Consider the following 17,050-nt stretch of genomic DNA (forward strand, 5'->3'; position numbering starts at 1 on the left):
ATCCTAATCAGAAAAGAAGGAGTCTACTTGACCCCTTAAATTATTGGTGGTTGTCTACTTCATCTCCTCACCTATAAAATCGGGTATTCTACCCCTTAAAATATAAACTAGGTAGTGTGCTCGTGCGTTGTTATGGGACAACTAAATCTTTTGTACTAAAAACACATGGATCGCACGATAAGATAATAATACTGTTAAATTAAATTAATTTTGTCTAATGATTAATCAAGAGTAAGAGGATTCACCAGGTCATTGATATGGATAATATCCAAATACCAAATATGCTCACTTTGTGATCCATGGAAAGAAAAGTGAATTGTTTTGGTTTTGGAGAACATCAAAGAAAAAACTTGCTCTTCTTCCGTAAAAAATTCTTCTAAAAATACCGAACCCAATCGTTGCATAAAAGTCCGTATCATACTTTTATGTTTACGAGCTAAAGTTCTAGCACATGAAAATCGAAGTATATATTTTAGTCGATATAAAGTCTGTTTTTTTAAGATCCACTATGATTAAAAAGCAAAGTTTGTGAAATTAACACAGTCACGAAGAGCGCGGTGTCGCAGGCTCACAAACTCTATTGTATAAATTTTTTCGTGATACGGCTAAGATAATATTTTATATCGGCAGAAAGAATTCTCCGATATCCATTTCTTTCATGCGCCAATAAATCCATGAATAAGTTCCGCTGCATCTCCATATAATCATGTACACACCGTATAAATATGTATGGCTTTAGAACTATTCCACACAGACATATATTATAGAATAAGGTATCCACTTGAGTGTCTGTTCCAAGATGTTAAATTAGGTGTTGTAATTTTTAATTTCGACATATTTTCTGGTCAAGGCAACCAATGGTGACACTTTTCTTAGTGGTGCATAATTTTATAGTGCACCTCTTGACTATCTAAGTAAGGACAAGTTAGAACTGTAAAGGCTCAGAAAAACTGCTGAGAAGACCAAGGTTGAGTTTTCCTTCACTATGCATACTAAAACCTATGTCCCCATTTATTATTGCTGATGCTTTTGATGCAAAGCAAATCAACATTACTATGATCAGATATAAGTTTGAGTCTCTTATGAGCAATCTTATAGAGAGACTCTTATCCTTTATGTGATCTGCCTTAAGGATATTGGTAGGATGATGGATCCATGTTGGAATATCACACAAAAAAGTGTCCACGTTTTATCTACGATTTATTTCCCATGAATACATGCGGGTACTATGATAACACTAACTACACCAAATGAAAGATTAGAGAGAATTTGCATTGCCTCCAGAAAGATTTATTTATTAAGTTCTTTGGACTCTACAGATAGTTTTGAAATATCCATTTGCATGTCTTACCTCATATCCTAATTCAAAATTTTATAGTTTAATTAGAATATGGGGGGAAGAATTCAAAATGAACAGACCTAAGGGCAATTTCAGCAAGAAACAACAAGTGAGGGCGATGGAACACGTGAGCGTGAAACCAAATAAAAGGAGAAAAAAAACTGTCTCTTTTGCAAATGCAAAGAGGAGAAGTAATTAAATATAGGCAGATTTGGTAAGGTTCTCAGAAATGTAAAAAGATTCCTTTTGTGTTAATTCTCTTTCCTTCTGTGTTAATTCTCTTTCCTTTTGCTCGTTGTCATGTATGTTGGTGCATGCAAACATGCAATGTGTATATGGATAGCACAATAATTTCCTACTTCCTATTTTGTCGCGATTCATCTGTCACATGACAGCCAATATTCAATCAAGAAGAATCGCACCAAATGACACAGCATGCGGAGAGATGTCGTGGGATCGCAGACGTGGGCAGACGGACAAATCAAAATAAATATCGTACCAAAAAATGTCTACACTTTGTTCTTTTTAGTTGTACATGTCTTACCTCGTATCCTAATTCAAAATTTTATAGTTTAATTAGATATGGGGAAAGGATTCAAAATGAATAGACCCAAGGCAATTTCAGCAAGAAATAGAAGCGAGGGCGATAGAACACATGAGCGTGAAACCAAATGAAAGGAGAAAAAAGCTGTCCCTTTTGTAAATGCAAAGATGAGAAGTAATTAAATATAGGCAGATTTGGCAAGATTCTCAGAAATGCAAAAAGGTTCCTTTTGTCTTAATTCTCTTTCCTTTTGTGTTAATTCTCTTTTCTTTTACTCGTTGCCATGTATGCTGGTGCATGCAAACATGCAATGTGTATATGGATAACACAATAATTTTCTACTTCCTATTTTGCCGTGATTTCTCTATCACATGACAAGCAATATTCAATCAAGGAGAATCGCACCAAAGGACGCAGCATGCAGGAGATGTCGTGGGATCGCAGACGTGGACAGACGGACGAACCAAAATAAATGTCGCACAAAAAAATGTCCATACTTTATTGTTTTTAGTTGTATAGGAGAAAACCGTCTAAATAACCCCGGAAGCAGTTTTAAAGGTGGTTTCACTGATGTGGCATATTAAAAGGTCTACACAATCCCCTAACATATGAAGGGTTGATTAAATAACCCCATCAACTATAAAACCAGATATTAGAGCCCTTAAAGTATATCTAATAATGTTCAAAATGACCCTCATGATAGTCTTGTTGGGCCGTTTAGACATCATATCCCACCATACTGACCTAAGCACCCATACTTACACGTAGGCCCATTGGCTGCCTCCCTCTCTCTACTCTTTCTGGATTATGGCACCGTCTGATGAGCACCACCTTGTCTCTTGCTCCACCTCATAGCATTCCTCGATGTCATTGAGTTCATGCACTACACCTATACCCTTGTCATTCGCCCCTTCCACATCCTCGTGTTGTCTCATTTTGTCCTTCTATTGCTACCTAAAAATTGAAGGATAACCTAATGGAGGATATGGGAGGGGCCGGATCGGATGATGAGGGTGTAGGCTTGGGTGCTTGAACATGCGCACAAGCATAGGTACTTATGCTAATGTGTTGGAATATGGTGTCCAAATAGACTCACAAGACCATTCAACTATTCAAGGGTGTCATTTGAATATTATTGGATACTTTAAGGGCTATAATATCAGATTTTATAGTTGAGGGGGTTATATATAATCAACACTTGATATGTTAGAGGGTTATGTAGACTTTTTAATACGCAAGTCAGCGAAACCACCTCGGGGGTTATGTAGATGATTTTAAATAGTTTGAGGGTTAGAATACCTGATTTAGGGGTAAAGTAGACAACTATAAATAGTTGAGGTGTGAAGTAGACTTTTTCCCGAGCAGAAACAGGCCATTTTTTAGGTGCAACGTGTCCACCCAAGCACATGACACGCGGACCAAACGTCAGCGCTACGGAACTGCTCTGTGTAACGTGGGCCCGTCCGTGAATGGGCGGTCCAAAATATCAGTGGCCACGTCAGCACTCGAACCGCTCCCGCGCTCGGTCACGTGCCCCTCACGCGCTGCACTAGGGTTTCCGCAGCATACCTACAAGTACTCGAAACCCCGTCCGCTCTCCCCCTCTTTTCCGGCTGCGCCATCCCCTCGCAGCCGCCAGCCCTCAACGCCCCTACCAGCAGCCACCGCCCGTTACCCCGTGATGTCTCCCGCCCTCGCCGCTGCCGTGGAGCCCATGGCCGTCGACGACTCCGCCTCCAAGAAGGCCAAGCGCAAGCAGCTCAAGGCCGCCGCCGCCGCCGCTGGGGAGGCAGAGGCGGAGGCCGCTTCGGCCAAGAAGAAAGAGAAGAAGGAGAAGAAGCGGAAGGCGAAGGAGCCGTCCCCTCCGGCCCCGTCGGCCTCGTCCTCTGACGAGGAGGAGAAGAGCAGCACTAGCTCCGAGGAGACAGCCCCCGCCCCGAAGAAGGCGAAGAAGAATGCCGAGGTCTCGTCTTCAGCCTCAGATGACGACGGCGAGATCACGGCCAGCAGCGACGAGGACCCCGCGGACCCGAACGCGCTGACGAACTTCAGGATATCGGAGCCGCTGAGGCAGAGCCTCAGGTCCAAGGGGATCAAGGCGCTGTTCCCCATCCAGGCCACCACTTTCGACCTCGTACTCGACGGCAGCGACTTGGTTGGCCGAGCGCGCACCGGTCAGGTGAGAAGCAGTTCCGAATTGTGATTCGTTTGGTTGATTTACAAGGTGTAGTCCTTATTACTTAGCATGTACAGCTCTTTGAATTGCTAGACTGTGTCCCTGCTCGTACACTTGAATGCAATGCTTGGTGAGCGATATGGAAACTTTTCTGTATCTGTATGAATTCCAGGAGAATTATGGTACCTGTTGATTTAAAACAACAGATGGTCCCATTGTTTTGCTCTGCTTGAACAGTAGTAATGCATTTGATAGCTTGGAGGTGAATGGTTGTTTCTGACAGTCAGCTAACACTTCTCATCAGTATAGAATTATGATTATGTAGCACTGGATGAAAATATTTGCAAAAAAATTCCCTGAATTTCTCATTATGATATACTTGACAAGTGGTGGCCATGAGGAACACCATTGCTCTCCTGTAGTATGTTTCTCTGAAACCTGTATGACAAAATGTTATTTCCTACAGGGAAAAACTTTGGCTTTTGTCTTGCCCATATTGGAGTCTTTGGTTAATGGGGCAAACAAGACTTCTAGACGAACTGAACATGGCAGGACCCCAAGTGTTCTGGTTCTGCTACCAACAAGAGAGCTGGCCAATCAGGTAAAAACTTGTATCCATATCTGATTCCAGAAATTGGATTCTTTTGCACATGTTTTTTTGACATAAATGCATCATTAAAATGAATTTCAGGTGCATGCCGACTTTGAGTTTTATGGTGCAACATTTGGGCTTTCTGCATGTTGTGTGTATGGTGGTTCTCCTTATCGTCCTCAAGAAATGGCATTGAGAAGAGGTGTGGACATTGTTGTTGGAACTCCTGGTCGTGTCAAGGTGATTATCTCGTCTTTGTTGATATCTCCATCCCATTGCATTGTGAGCTCATTTTCTCCTTTTCTCACATTACTTGTGCAGGATTTCATCGTAAAAGGAACTCTCAATTTGAAATCTTTGAAATTCCGTGTCCTTGATGAAGCTGATGAGATGCTTAACATGGGCTTTGTTGATGATGTCGAGCTCATTCTTGGTATGCTCATTTGTCAGTTTCTGTGTATTGTAGGTTCTTATATACAAATGTTTCATTTTTGAGAAAATAGATTAGTACAAATGTGCCAACTATTTTCTTTATATACTTTTTTATTTACTACCCACTTTCTGATTTCTGAATGGATCAATTAACATGGTTTTCAAATGGAGCATTTAACAGCTTTGGTTAGCTTTCTGTTTGATATATTTAATCACTCCCTCTAATATATGAACAGGCAAGGTAGAAGATGCTACCAAAGTACAGACACTTCTGTTCAGTGCCACTCTGCCAGATTGGGTGAATAAGGTAAGATAATTTTATAGGACTTTCTTATTTTAAATATCTTTCCAGCATTTCTGTGAACTTACAATGTGTTTTGGAATTATCATAGCTCTCTATGAGGTTTCTGAAAGTTGACAGGAAAACAGTTGACCTTGTCGGTAATGAGAAACTGAAGGCCAGTGCATCTGTTAAGCACCTTGCTCTTCCTTGTAACAAGGCAGCAAGGGCACAAGTTATTCCAGACATTATCCGATGCTATAGCCAGTATGTACTACCCATAGATGGTCGTCGTTTTTCAGTATGCTGTTTGATTTTAGTTGACTTTGCTAAACTTTTCTTTGCTTCAGTGGAGGCCGAACCATTATATTCACTGAGACAAAGGATTCTGCATCAGAGCTTTCTGGTTTGATTCCTGGATCCCGTGCCTTGCATGGAGATGTAGTGCAAGCTCAGCGTGAAGTATGTGAATTTTTCTTTGATCACATATCAATATGATAATATAATCTTGACTAATCTGCAATACTGTCTGTATAATATGCCTTTCTGAATGTTATTGGCATGTGCGTACTGTGTTCATAATTCATGCTAACGTGTAATACTACTGACATTTAATGTATACCATTACAAAATCAGAAATGTTGTTCTAATCCTTTATGCAGCTGAACTCCATTATTTATAACTCAACGCTATCAACTGTTATACTCAGTTTTTAATTTTGTTTGTTAATCTTTTTTATTGATCTGCTGCCCGACCATTCACACTGTTGCAATAGTTGCAACTTGTGCAAGGTGCAGATATTTGATGTGTTTTTTGGATGATTTAGGTCATTCTTGCTGGATTCCGTAGTGGGAAGTTCCAAGTTTTGGTTGCTACAAATGTGGCGGCTCGTGGTCTGGATATTAATGATGTGCAGCTTATCATTCAGGTATGGCTTGTTTTGCAGTTGAGTAATTTCTAATAGCTAGGCTTGGTCTCAAAAAAAAATGTTGTAATACGTAGGCCTTTGCTTGATTAACTACTTACCGTTTGCATTTAAAACTTCCAGTGTGAACCTCCCCGTGACGTTGAAGCTTACATACACCGGTCAGGTCGGACAGGGAGAGCAGGTATGCTAAATATTATGATGCTTGTTTGTGTAAAGTATTGTTTATAATTGCTACCTTTAATGCAACCATTTGATTTTCAGGTAATACTGGTGTTGCTGTCATGCTTTATGAGCCCAGATATAAGCACAGTGTGAGCAGACTAGAAAGGGAGTCTGGGGTTAAGTTTGAGCATATCTCTGCGCCACAACCTACTGATGTAGCACAATCTGCTGGCAGTGAAGCTGCAGATGCCATTGCGAGTGTGTCAGACAGGTAAGATATTTCCATGATCATTTTAGGACAAGCATGTCCCTTTTGCTTATTGGTTTGTCATTAAGCATGTGGATGGGTGTCGTGCAGTGTTATTCCTGTCTTCAGGCAGCAAGCAGAGCAGTTGCTAAGCTCTTCCAGTCTCTCTGCAGCTGACTTGCTTGCCAAAGCACTTGCAAAGGCAGTTGTAAGTTGCTTTCTCGTTCTACATTTCCAGGTTTCTACTCTGCTCTAGATATTGGCAGTTGTAACTAATGGAAATATGTACCTTAGGGTTACACGGACATAAAGAAAAGATCATTGTTATCTTCCATGGAGGATTACACTACACTACATCTTCAAACTGGCAGACCGATGTGGTCACCTGGGTAAGTGGCTGGTAATTTATGCTTCTGGTTCATGAGGGTCCTCTGATCTTTTGATTAAATGGGATATCCTTTTCTGCCTGCAGGTTTGCTTTTACTATATTGAAAAGGTTCATGCCAGAAGAGAAACTTGCAGATGTAAAGGGTGCAACCCTCACTGCTGATGGAACAGGGGTTGTATTTGATGTTCCTGCAGATGTTGAAGACTACATTCAAGGTATGGACCTTCTCTTGTTCGTGAAATAATTTTCGACTGGTATAAGCATGAAAATATTTTACTGCTGTGTCCCTGGAATCCCTTTTCTTGTTATGCGATTCGAATAAGGCAGTTGAAGTGTCATAATTTTCTAAAATCCATCTATGATAACCTTTTGCATACGGGGCACCACTCTAAGCACTACATGATCCTGCAGCGTCGGAGAATGCCGCACAGGTGACAATTGATGAAGTCAAGCAATTGCCACCCTTGCAAGAGAAGGAGCAGTCAAGAGGCAACTCTGGCGGAGGAAGATTTGGCCGCGGCGGAGGTGGGAGATTCTCTGGTGGTGGCCGTGGAGGCGGCTTCGGTGGTGGCGGCAGAGGCAGAGGTGGTGGCGGCAGAGGGTTTTCTAGCAGGGGAGGCGGCGGCAATAGATTTAACAGGAGGAATTAGAAGCTGCTGCATGGGCGTTTCAGAGAACTATGTTGTATTTGACGTAGTTTTGAGGAAGAGGGGGAGGGAATAGTCTCAGTTTTGGCTGCAATTGTATCGGCTTTTGTTTATTTTTGTAGTGTTCGTCAACGAGAATACGACACTCATTCTTGCCAACGCAACAGTGTACGTTTTTTATGTACTCGAAATCAACAATTATGTTACTATTAAGTAAAGCTATATGTATTGTTTGAACTTGACATGGGTGCAGATTTGGTCCCCTGTAGTCAGAAAGTATAGTTGTTCCCTGCGTTTGGCTGGGATTTTTGCCTTGACGGCCGCGGGTGTAGCCGCTGGCGATTTGGATAGAATCATCTGAGTGATTTTTGCCTTAACGGTGGGGGAGGTCTTTGTTTCGTTGGCGGGTGCGCGCGAACGCACCCGCGGGTGTAGCCCCCTGAGCCTCCGGGTGATTCGGGCAGAATCGTCCGGGGGTGTTTGTCAGTGGGTGTGTGTTGTTTAGTTGAGACAGAGTCGTCAACCAAGGCGTCGTTGCGCAGCTGAGGCGTGGATCGGGTGAGACGGAGCTCGCGGATCTTGGCATCGGTGCGTGCCGTGGAATTAGGTGAGACGGAGCACGCGGATCCTGGTGTCGGTGCGCGCCGTGGGATCGGGCAAGGCAGTTAGTTTAGGGATCGGACGAGACGGAGCCCACGGATCCTGGTGTCGGTGCGCGCCGTGGGATCGAACGAGGCAGTTAGTTTAGGGATCGGACGAGATGGAACTCGCGGGTCCTGACGTCGATGTGCGCTATGGGATCGGAGGAGTCGGAGTCGTGGATCCTGACATCGGTGCAGCCCGCGCATCCAAGACAGTTAGTTAGTCAGTTTAGGGATCGGGTGGGCCGGAGCCCGCAGATCCTGATGGGGCGAGTTCGGGGTCACAGACCCTGGCCTTGGTGCAGCCCGCGCAGCCGAGGCAGTTAGTTAGTTTTAGGGATCAGGCGACCCAGAGTTCGTGGATCCTGATGGGGCGAGTTCGGGGTCGCAGACCCAGGCGTTTGGTGTGCAGTTGAAGCGTAGCCGATGGATGTGGCGAGTTCGGGGTCGCAAACCCAGGCGTTTGGTGTGTAGTCGAAGCGTAGCCGAGGGATGGAGCGAGTTCGGGGTCAGACCCAGATGTTTTGGTGTCTTGAGCCCCCGAGCCCTGTTGGGCCTTGGTAGGGGTCGGTTTGAGTTGTGTGCGTTACCTCGTCTTCAGTTTCTCACAACCAGAGGGGCTGAGTTTTGTCGCTTGCCTCGATCGCTCGGGCTTGAGTGACGCGCTCGGTGAGCTTGCTAACGGGTATGATCGAGTGGAATCTGGGTTCGTCGTTCGTGATGGGGTCGGTATAGCCCTCTTGTGATATTCCACTGCTCCTTTACCTGCAACCCGATAGATGCCTGGGTCGTTTCGGAGACCGACCCGGGTGGCCTACTAGCCTCCCCTCGATGGAGATTCTATGGGTTTGGTGAGAGGTTTAGGATTGAATGAGAAGGTTAAGATGACCCTGTCTGCTTTGGGACAGACCGGGCGAGGGCCGTATGGGGCTCATCAGCGTTTTTTCCCCTGGCTCTGTTTTGACGTGGGGCGGCTTTCGCACCCTGGTCAGTCGTTACCCATGTTGAATGAGGAAACTGTCGCTTCATGATGCAACACAGAGCGTTGTGATGCATTTCGCTGCACATGCGATGCTTAGTTCCCGAGCCCCCGGGCGGTTCAGGGCTCAAATCGTCCGGGGGGCACGGGCGTATGGAATGAATGCGTGTATGGATGTATGAAATGATTATAAAGAAATAGCAGGGGTCGGTTGTGTTACCTTGATGACTCGAGTGACGGGGTTTGAAGAGCTCCAATCAGAAATGTCCGACCGGGACCCGTGCTCGTCGTTCGTGATGGAGTCGGCATGGCCTACATGGGGCGTCCCTTTGCTCCTTACCTGTCTCTCGGTGTTTTATCCTGAGCCGTTCTATCGACTTTTAGGAAGCCCGGTGTTCTCTCCTGGCGGAGATCCCGTTGTCTGGGTTTTTCCAAGTCCCGCCTAGGGAGGCGGAGAGCCGCCTACGCGTGGTGACGCTTTGATTTTCGTGCCCGACGTGCAGTAGTGGTGGGCCGTACCTAGGCCACGTCCCATCTTACCAGGCGACGTTCCGTCTGACCAGGCGTCGTTCCGTCGATCAGTGTGCGTCCCAACGGTCTGGGTGCGTCCCATTGTGTCCCATCCGTATTGAATGGGGGAAGGGCGAGAATTTTTCGCTCCGTTCTTTTGCCCCTCTTTAGCTATCGTGTTTCCTCCTTAAATAGGGGGGGAGAGAGGGCTTTTCGTCACAGTCCTTTGCCTATTCTCCAACTATTGCCTCTCCTCCTTCTTCCTCCTCGCCGAGAGTGCCTGTATGCCGCGGTGGTTCCTAAGTGAGAGAGGGGGTAAGCGAGGGGGGACTTACATATCCTTTCGTGAATCCGGAGCGCGATGTCGAGCTGGAGGCTGCCGGAGGTGGTGCTAGCCATCTTTGCCAGAGAAGGGGCGGCTTTCACCGAAGGAGGTGGCGCATTGGATTCATCTGCGAGGCCTTTTTCGGGATGGAGCCGTGTGTGGATTTTTTCGGGTGGGTCTTTGCCGGGCGAGCCTTGTCGGAGGAGAAGTTGCCCAGGATCATGCTGGTGGAGGGTTTCGTGCCTGCAGCTGCTACGCCAGTTCATAAAGTTTGATGAGATCTCTTCTAGCCATGGTGGCCATACCTTGGTGGCAGCATCCCTGCCCAGGAGCTGCCTCGATTGCATGAGAAGGTCCAGAGCTCCCTACTCTTCTGCTGAGCATCTATGGGTGCGACGCCATTGAGGTACCCATTGCGCTCGCTGGAGTCGAGGGAGCGGAACTGGGCGGGTCCCTTGAGGTACCCGTTGCGCTCGTCGAAGTCGAGGGAGCAGAACTGGGCGGGGCCCCTGTGGTGGTGGTTTATGTCCAGCGACGTCAGGTGATGTCGTCGAGCGGCCGTAGTAGTATTTGGAGTGGAAGTAGTTAGAAAATGTAACAATTGAGTTCATGGGTGAGTCCCCGTGTGAACAATTTTTGTATCAATGAATACATCAGTTCTACTTTTGTGATAGAACCACTATTCATTCCTTGTTTTTTATCCTAGCATAACTTTTGTTTTTATCCTTTCTTTTTCGCACCTGCCCGTTAGTTCCATAGCCTGCAGCTTTTAGGAACCTAGGCATGGCCCGCGGGGCTTGGCTACTCGTAACCATAGGTTGTGGCGGGGTGCGTTCGGTTAGGAGTAAGAACAAAGTCACATAGGGCAATCAAAGGAATGGAATGCACTTCCGTTCGGGGACAAAGTTGTTACCATGTGATAGTAAAAAAGAGAGGTAGTATTTAGTATTGTACCCCCATGGAGCCCCTAAGTGACCCAGGCTGAAAGTGTTCGGGCTGGGGTGCTTTATAGGAGCAAGTGTTTGACTAAAAAGCGAGCAGAGCGGATGACGGTCGTCTCGCGGGCCTCCTCGAGCAGGTCGACTACGTCTTGCTGAGCCTCCATGGCTCGGACGCGGTCGAAAGCCTTCACTCTTGGGGCACCATGGTCGAAGTTGGAGGGCAGTACTGCTTCAGCTCCGTAGGCCAGGAAGAAGGGTGTGAACCCTGTGGATCGGTTTAGGGTCGTTCTCAGGCTCCAGAGGATCGCTGGGACCTCTGCAACCCATCGCCCGGCATACTTGTTGAGTCGATTGAAGATGCGTGACTTAAGTCCTTGGAGGACCATGCCATTGGCATGCTCGACCTGTCTGTTAGTACGTAGGTGTCCGACTGAGGCCCAGTCGATTCTGATGCCGTATCCATCACTGAAGTCTAGGAACTTCTTCCCGGTGAAGTTAGTCCCGTGGTCAGTGATGATGCAGTTGGGAATGCCAAACCAGTAGATGATGTCGAGGAAGAATTTGACTGCCTCTTCTGAGTGGATGTTGGTGATGGGCTTGGCCTCTATCCACTTGGTGAACTTATCGACTGCTACGAGTAGGTGAGTGAAGCCGCCAGGGCCCTTTTTGAGGGGTCCCACCATGTCGAGGCCCCAGACCGTGAATGGCCAGGTGATGGGGATGGTTTAGAGCTCCTGTGCTAGCAAATGGGTTTGCCGAGCGTAGAACTAGCATCCTTCACACCTGCAGATGACATCCTTTGCATCTCGTAGCGTGGCGGGCCTGTAAAAACCTTGGCGAAAGGCTTTTTCGACCAGCGACCTTAGGGCCACGTGATGTCCACAAATCCTAGCTTGGACCTCGAGGAGGAGCTGCTTCCCCTGGTTGGTGGGGATGCACCTCATGAGCACCCCTAATGGACTCCATTTGTAGAGTTCATCACCGAGCGCGACAAAGGTCTTGGCGCGTCGAGCGATCCATTGGGCTTTAGTCCTTTTGGGTGGGAGAACCTCCTTGAGGAGGTAGGCGAGTAGCGGCACTCGCTAGTCAGTTTGATTAAGTGCCAATACGGCGATGTTGGTGGGTGACATTGTCATGGAGGTACTAGGATCAAAGCCCCCAAGCGCTGGCTTGGCATTGGGGTCGGAGCCCCCGGGAGCTGGCTCCACGTCGGGGTGTGTCTAGACCGGACCTTCCAGGATGCAGGCGGATGACTCGTGGACATCGTTGTTGAAGACCCTGCTTGGGGATGGATCTCGCCTGGCGGCCAATTTTGCAACAAAATCAACGGCATCGTTGTCCTTTTGGGGGATGTGATGTAGCTCGATCCCCTGGAATTTGTCCTCAAGCTTGTGCACCTCTTGGCAGTATGCTGCCATGAGGGGGCTTTTGTAGGAAAACTCCTTCATGACCTGATCAACGACTAGCTCCGAGTCTCCACGAATGTAGAGTCACGTAGCACCAAGCTCGATGGCGATGCACAGTTCGTTGATGAGGGCCTCGTACTCCGTGGCGTTGTTTGAGGCTGAAAAGTGGAGGCGGATGGCGTAGCGGAGCCTACTCCCATCCGAGGAGATCAGAACCACCCTAGCCCCCGAGCCAAGCGCCATTACGGACCCATCGAAGTACATTGTCCAATACTCATGGGTGACGTCCAGGGTCGGTAGCTACACCTCTGTCCATTCAGTGACAAAATCCATGAGAGCCTAAGATTTAATGGTGGTACGGGGGATGTACCTCATGTCGTGGCCCATGAGTTTGAGTGCCCACTTAGAGATCCGTCCCGCGGCGTCGTGGTTGTGGATGATGTCCCCGAGCGGGTATGAAGCGACGATCGCGACTTCGTGGTCGGTGAAGTAGTGTAGGAACTTTTGGGTCACCATTAGCATGACGTATAGGAGTTTCTGCACCTAGGGGTACCGGACCTTGGGGTCGGTGAGTACTTGGGCTAGACCTTGAGGTGGTGTCCCGGCTCCTCCCTTTCGACGACTAGCGCGGCGCTTACCACATGGTTGCTGGCCACGATGTAGAGGAGAAGGGGTTCTCCCCGTTTGGGAGCGACGAGCATCGGGGCTAACGTCAGGGACGCTTTGAGGCTCTTCAGAGCCTGCTGAGCTTACTTAGTCTAGACGAAAGTGTCCATCTTTTTGAGGAGCTTGTAGAGTGGCATCCCCTATTTGTCGAGCTAGGAGTGAATCAGCTTAGGTCAGCCAGACAGCCGGTGAGCCTTTGCACGCCCTTGACGTTGCGTATGGGGCCCATGTTAGAGATGGCCGTGATTTTTTTGGGGTTGGCCTCGATGCCACGCTCAGACATAATGTATCCTAGCAGCTTCCCCTTTGGAACCCTGAAAACGCATTTTCGGGATTCAGCCTGATGTTGAACGTCGCGGCCAAGTTTGCGATCAGGTCATAAGCTTGAGCCATTTTGACCACTATGTCATCGACATAGACGACGATCGTTGGTCTCGGCCGCTCGGCTTGATCAAGCTGATTGAGCGGGTCGATTTGGTCGGCGAAACATTGCTGCATGCACCTTTGGTAGGTGGCGCAAGCGTTCTTCAAGCCAAAAGGCATAGTTTCGTAATAGTACGAACCATATAGGGTGATGAACAAGGCTGCAAGCTGATCAAACTCTTTCATCGCGATCTGGTGATAGCTCGAGTAGGCATCCAGAAAGGAGAGGATCTCTCAACCCGAGGTGGAGTGAACTATTTGGTCTATGCGCGACAAAGAAAAGTGATCCTTTGGACATGCTTTGGTGATGCCAGTATAATCAATGCACATTCTCCACTTCCCGGTCTTCTTTTTAACAAGAATGGGATTGGCAAGCCAGTCGGAGTGGAATACCTCTCTGATGAATCCAACCGCCAGGAGTTTGGCTATCTCTTCGCCTATGGCCCTGCATCTCTCATCGTCGAAGCGACGCAGGCGCTGCTTAGCGGGCTTTGAGCCCAGGATGAGGCGGTATGCCCGACATGTCAAAAGGCTGCCATGCGAAGACATCACGATTGGTGTGCAAGAAGTCGATGAGCTCGCATTCCTATTTGGCCAGGAGCTAGGTCCCGATCCGCACTAATCTTGGTTGGGTTGGTGGGGTCAATTCGCACCACCTTGGTTTCTTCGAGCGAATAGAAGGCCGTCGAGGGGGTTGGTTTGTTGCAGTCTGGGACTGCTGGGGTCGATGACTCCTCAAGCCATGAAAGCTCAGATGAGTTGATGACCGCAGTGGCGAGCTCAAAATGCTCGTGGTCGCATGTGAAGGCTTGCGAGAAGGCGCTGCTCACGGTGATGACGCCGTTCGGTCCCGACATCTTCAGCTTGAGGTAGGTGTAGTTGGGGATCGCCATGAATTTGGCATAACTTGGCCGCCCCAAGATCACATGGTAGGACCCTAGGAAGTCCACCACTTCGAAGGTGAGGACCTCCGAGCGAAAGTTGGCTCGGTTGCTAAACATGACGGGCAGATCGATCTTGTAACATCCTAATGGGCCAAAGTGGGCCCAATCCAATTTCAGTATGGATCGGTGTTACTGTAGCAAAGGGAATGGTGGTCAATGTAGCATCCAGACTTCTAGGCTACTGTTCACCCCGAAAATGGGCTGGCCAATTTTGGGGTACTGTTCACACGAGTTACTGTAGTACCACGAAAAACATTGTGCAACCATGTTTAGTACCATACCAGAAACTGAGGAATCGCCGGATCGACTTAAATACCAGGGCCAGGGACGCGTAGTAACCTTCAGTTAACCGTTTTGAACGAAGCGACGACGAAAGTTCAAGCGGGTTGCTACGCGGGTGGGACCACTCCTAGGAAGAGTGGGCCTGGGCCATGTATGTCGGGACTGGACGTTACATTTGATATCAGAGCCGACTCTCAAGGTTTTATGGGCACATGGGGACAACTGCGTGGGTATGTTGTGTGCATGTGCGTGGACCCATTGTGGACACGGCATGGCATACACATGCACCGGCATGGGGCCACACAAACGTGTTGAAGAGAGGCGGATCCTGGGGTAAATGTCCCAAAAGGGTAAGCTGATCTGGCATTCGACGAGGACGTCAAATCCTTAGGGGGGTGATTGTAACATCCTAATGGGCCAAAGTGGGCCCAATCCAATTTCAGTATGGACAGGTGTTACTATAGCAGGGGAATTGCGCTACTGTAGCATCCAGACTTCTAAGCTACTGTTCACAGGTCACTGTTCACCCAAAAGTGGACAGGCCAATTTCGGGGTACTGTTCACACGGGTTGCTGTAGCACCGTGAAACACACTGTGCAACCATATTTAGTACCATACTAGAAACTGAGGAATCGTCGGATCGACTTAAATACCAGGGCCAGGGACGCGTAGTAACCTTCGGTTAACCGTTTTGAACGAAGCGAGGACGAAAGTTCAAGCGGGTTGCTACGCGGGTGGGGCCACTCCTAGGAAGAGTGGGCCTGGGCCATGTATGTCAGGACTGGACATTACAGATCTGCCTGAGTGGGTATGCCTACGCTCCTGGGATCACCCCGTGGAAGGGAGAACCCGCAAGGCGGAGTTCCGACCAGGGGATGCGCATGGCGTCGAGGGTGTCAATGTAGAGGATGTTGAGGCCGCTGCCTTCGTCCCATTAGCACCTTAGTGAGGCATTTCTGGCGGATGATGGGGTCGACGACGAGCGGGTAGCGTCCTGGTCTCGCGATGTGGGAGGGATGGTCCCTCTGATCGAAGGTGATCGGAGATTCCAACCAGCTAAAGAAGAAGGGGACGGTCGTCTCGGCGGCGCATGCCTCCCTATAGCGCACCTTATGCTGGCGTTTGGTCCAGATGGCATTGGATCCACCGAAGATCATGATGCATTCCTTAGGGTCAGGGAAGCCGTCTCTGTCCTTGCCCACCGTGCCTCCTTTCTTGGTTGCTGCTTCTTTGTCGTCTCCTTCTTTTGGCCTGCCGGCCTATTGGAGGAAACGTTTGAGGAGCTCGCAGTCTTCATAGAGGTGTTTGACGGGGTAGGCGTGGTTGGTGCATGGGCTATCCATGAGTTTGTTGAAGTGGTCAGGTAGGCCCTATTAGGGCTACTTGACCATGTGGTCAGTTGCGGCGACCAACGCGGTGCTATCCGGTCGGCACCGGTCCTTTTTGTTCTTCTTGCCCCTCTACGTGGAGGGCCCTTGTCTTGGTCTACGTGCTTGGCCTTGCCTTTGTCCTAGCCTCCGTTGAAAACTGCTCTGACTGCCTCCTCACCGGAGGCGTGGTTAGTGGCAACATCGAGCAGGTCGTGGGTGGTACAGGGCTTCAAGCATCTAAGCTTATGGATCAAGGACTCGTAGGTCGTCCTAGAGAGGAATGCGCTGATGATGTCAGCATCGACGACATCAGGGAGGGAGCTGCATTGTTGGGAGAACCTGCGAATGTAATCCTACAAGGACTCACTAGGCTCCTGCTGGTAACTCTTAAGGTCCCAGGAGTTTCTAGGGCAGACATACGTCCCCTATAAATTTCCAATGAAGACCCTCTTAAGGTCCACCCAGTCGCGGATGCTATCGTGCGGGAGGAATTCAAGCCATGCCCGAACATGTTCCCCCACATAGATGAGGAGATACTGAATGATGAAATAGTCATCATCCACCCCTCCGGCTCAGCAGGCGAGTTAGAAATCTTTGAGCCAAATACCGGGGTTTGTCTCCCCAGTGTACTTGATGTTGTTGGTGGGCGGTCGGAAGCGCTGTGGGAATGGTGCTATCCGGATACGCCGGTCAAAGGCCTATGGTCCTAGGCCCTTAGGGCTAGGACTCTGGTCGTCTGGCCAGCGACCATGCCTAGGGCGTGTTTCACCGCTCCCCTCATGGTTTGGTTAGGACCCACGTCGCCTGCCCTCATCGCCGCCCGATGGT

At 48.5% G+C, this 17,050-nt stretch overlaps 1 protein-coding gene across 1 annotated transcript; it reads left to right on the forward strand.

The window, feature by feature from the left end:
* Window positions 1-3,472: 3,472 nt before the first annotated feature.
* On the forward strand, window positions 3,473-7,974 carry LOC136546626 (DEAD-box ATP-dependent RNA helicase 7-like). The gene is made up of 14 exons (XM_066538593.1): window positions 3,473-4,062; window positions 4,526-4,660; window positions 4,751-4,891; window positions 4,973-5,084; window positions 5,320-5,390; window positions 5,476-5,630; window positions 5,714-5,825; window positions 6,190-6,291; window positions 6,412-6,472; window positions 6,553-6,724; window positions 6,812-6,908; window positions 6,995-7,089; window positions 7,173-7,303; window positions 7,500-7,974. Exons 1-14 carry the CDS (start codon window positions 3,565-3,567, stop codon window positions 7,736-7,738), a joined length of 2,121 nt encoding a protein of 706 aa, XP_066394690.1. The 5' UTR covers window positions 3,473-3,564; the 3' UTR covers window positions 7,739-7,974.
* Window positions 7,975-17,050: the final 9,076 nt, after the last annotated feature.

Source organism: Miscanthus floridulus, chromosome 3, assembly GCF_019320115.1.
Source record: "Miscanthus floridulus cultivar M001 chromosome 3, ASM1932011v1, whole genome shotgun sequence".
Taxonomy (NCBI): Eukaryota; Viridiplantae; Streptophyta; class Magnoliopsida; order Poales; family Poaceae; genus Miscanthus; species Miscanthus floridulus.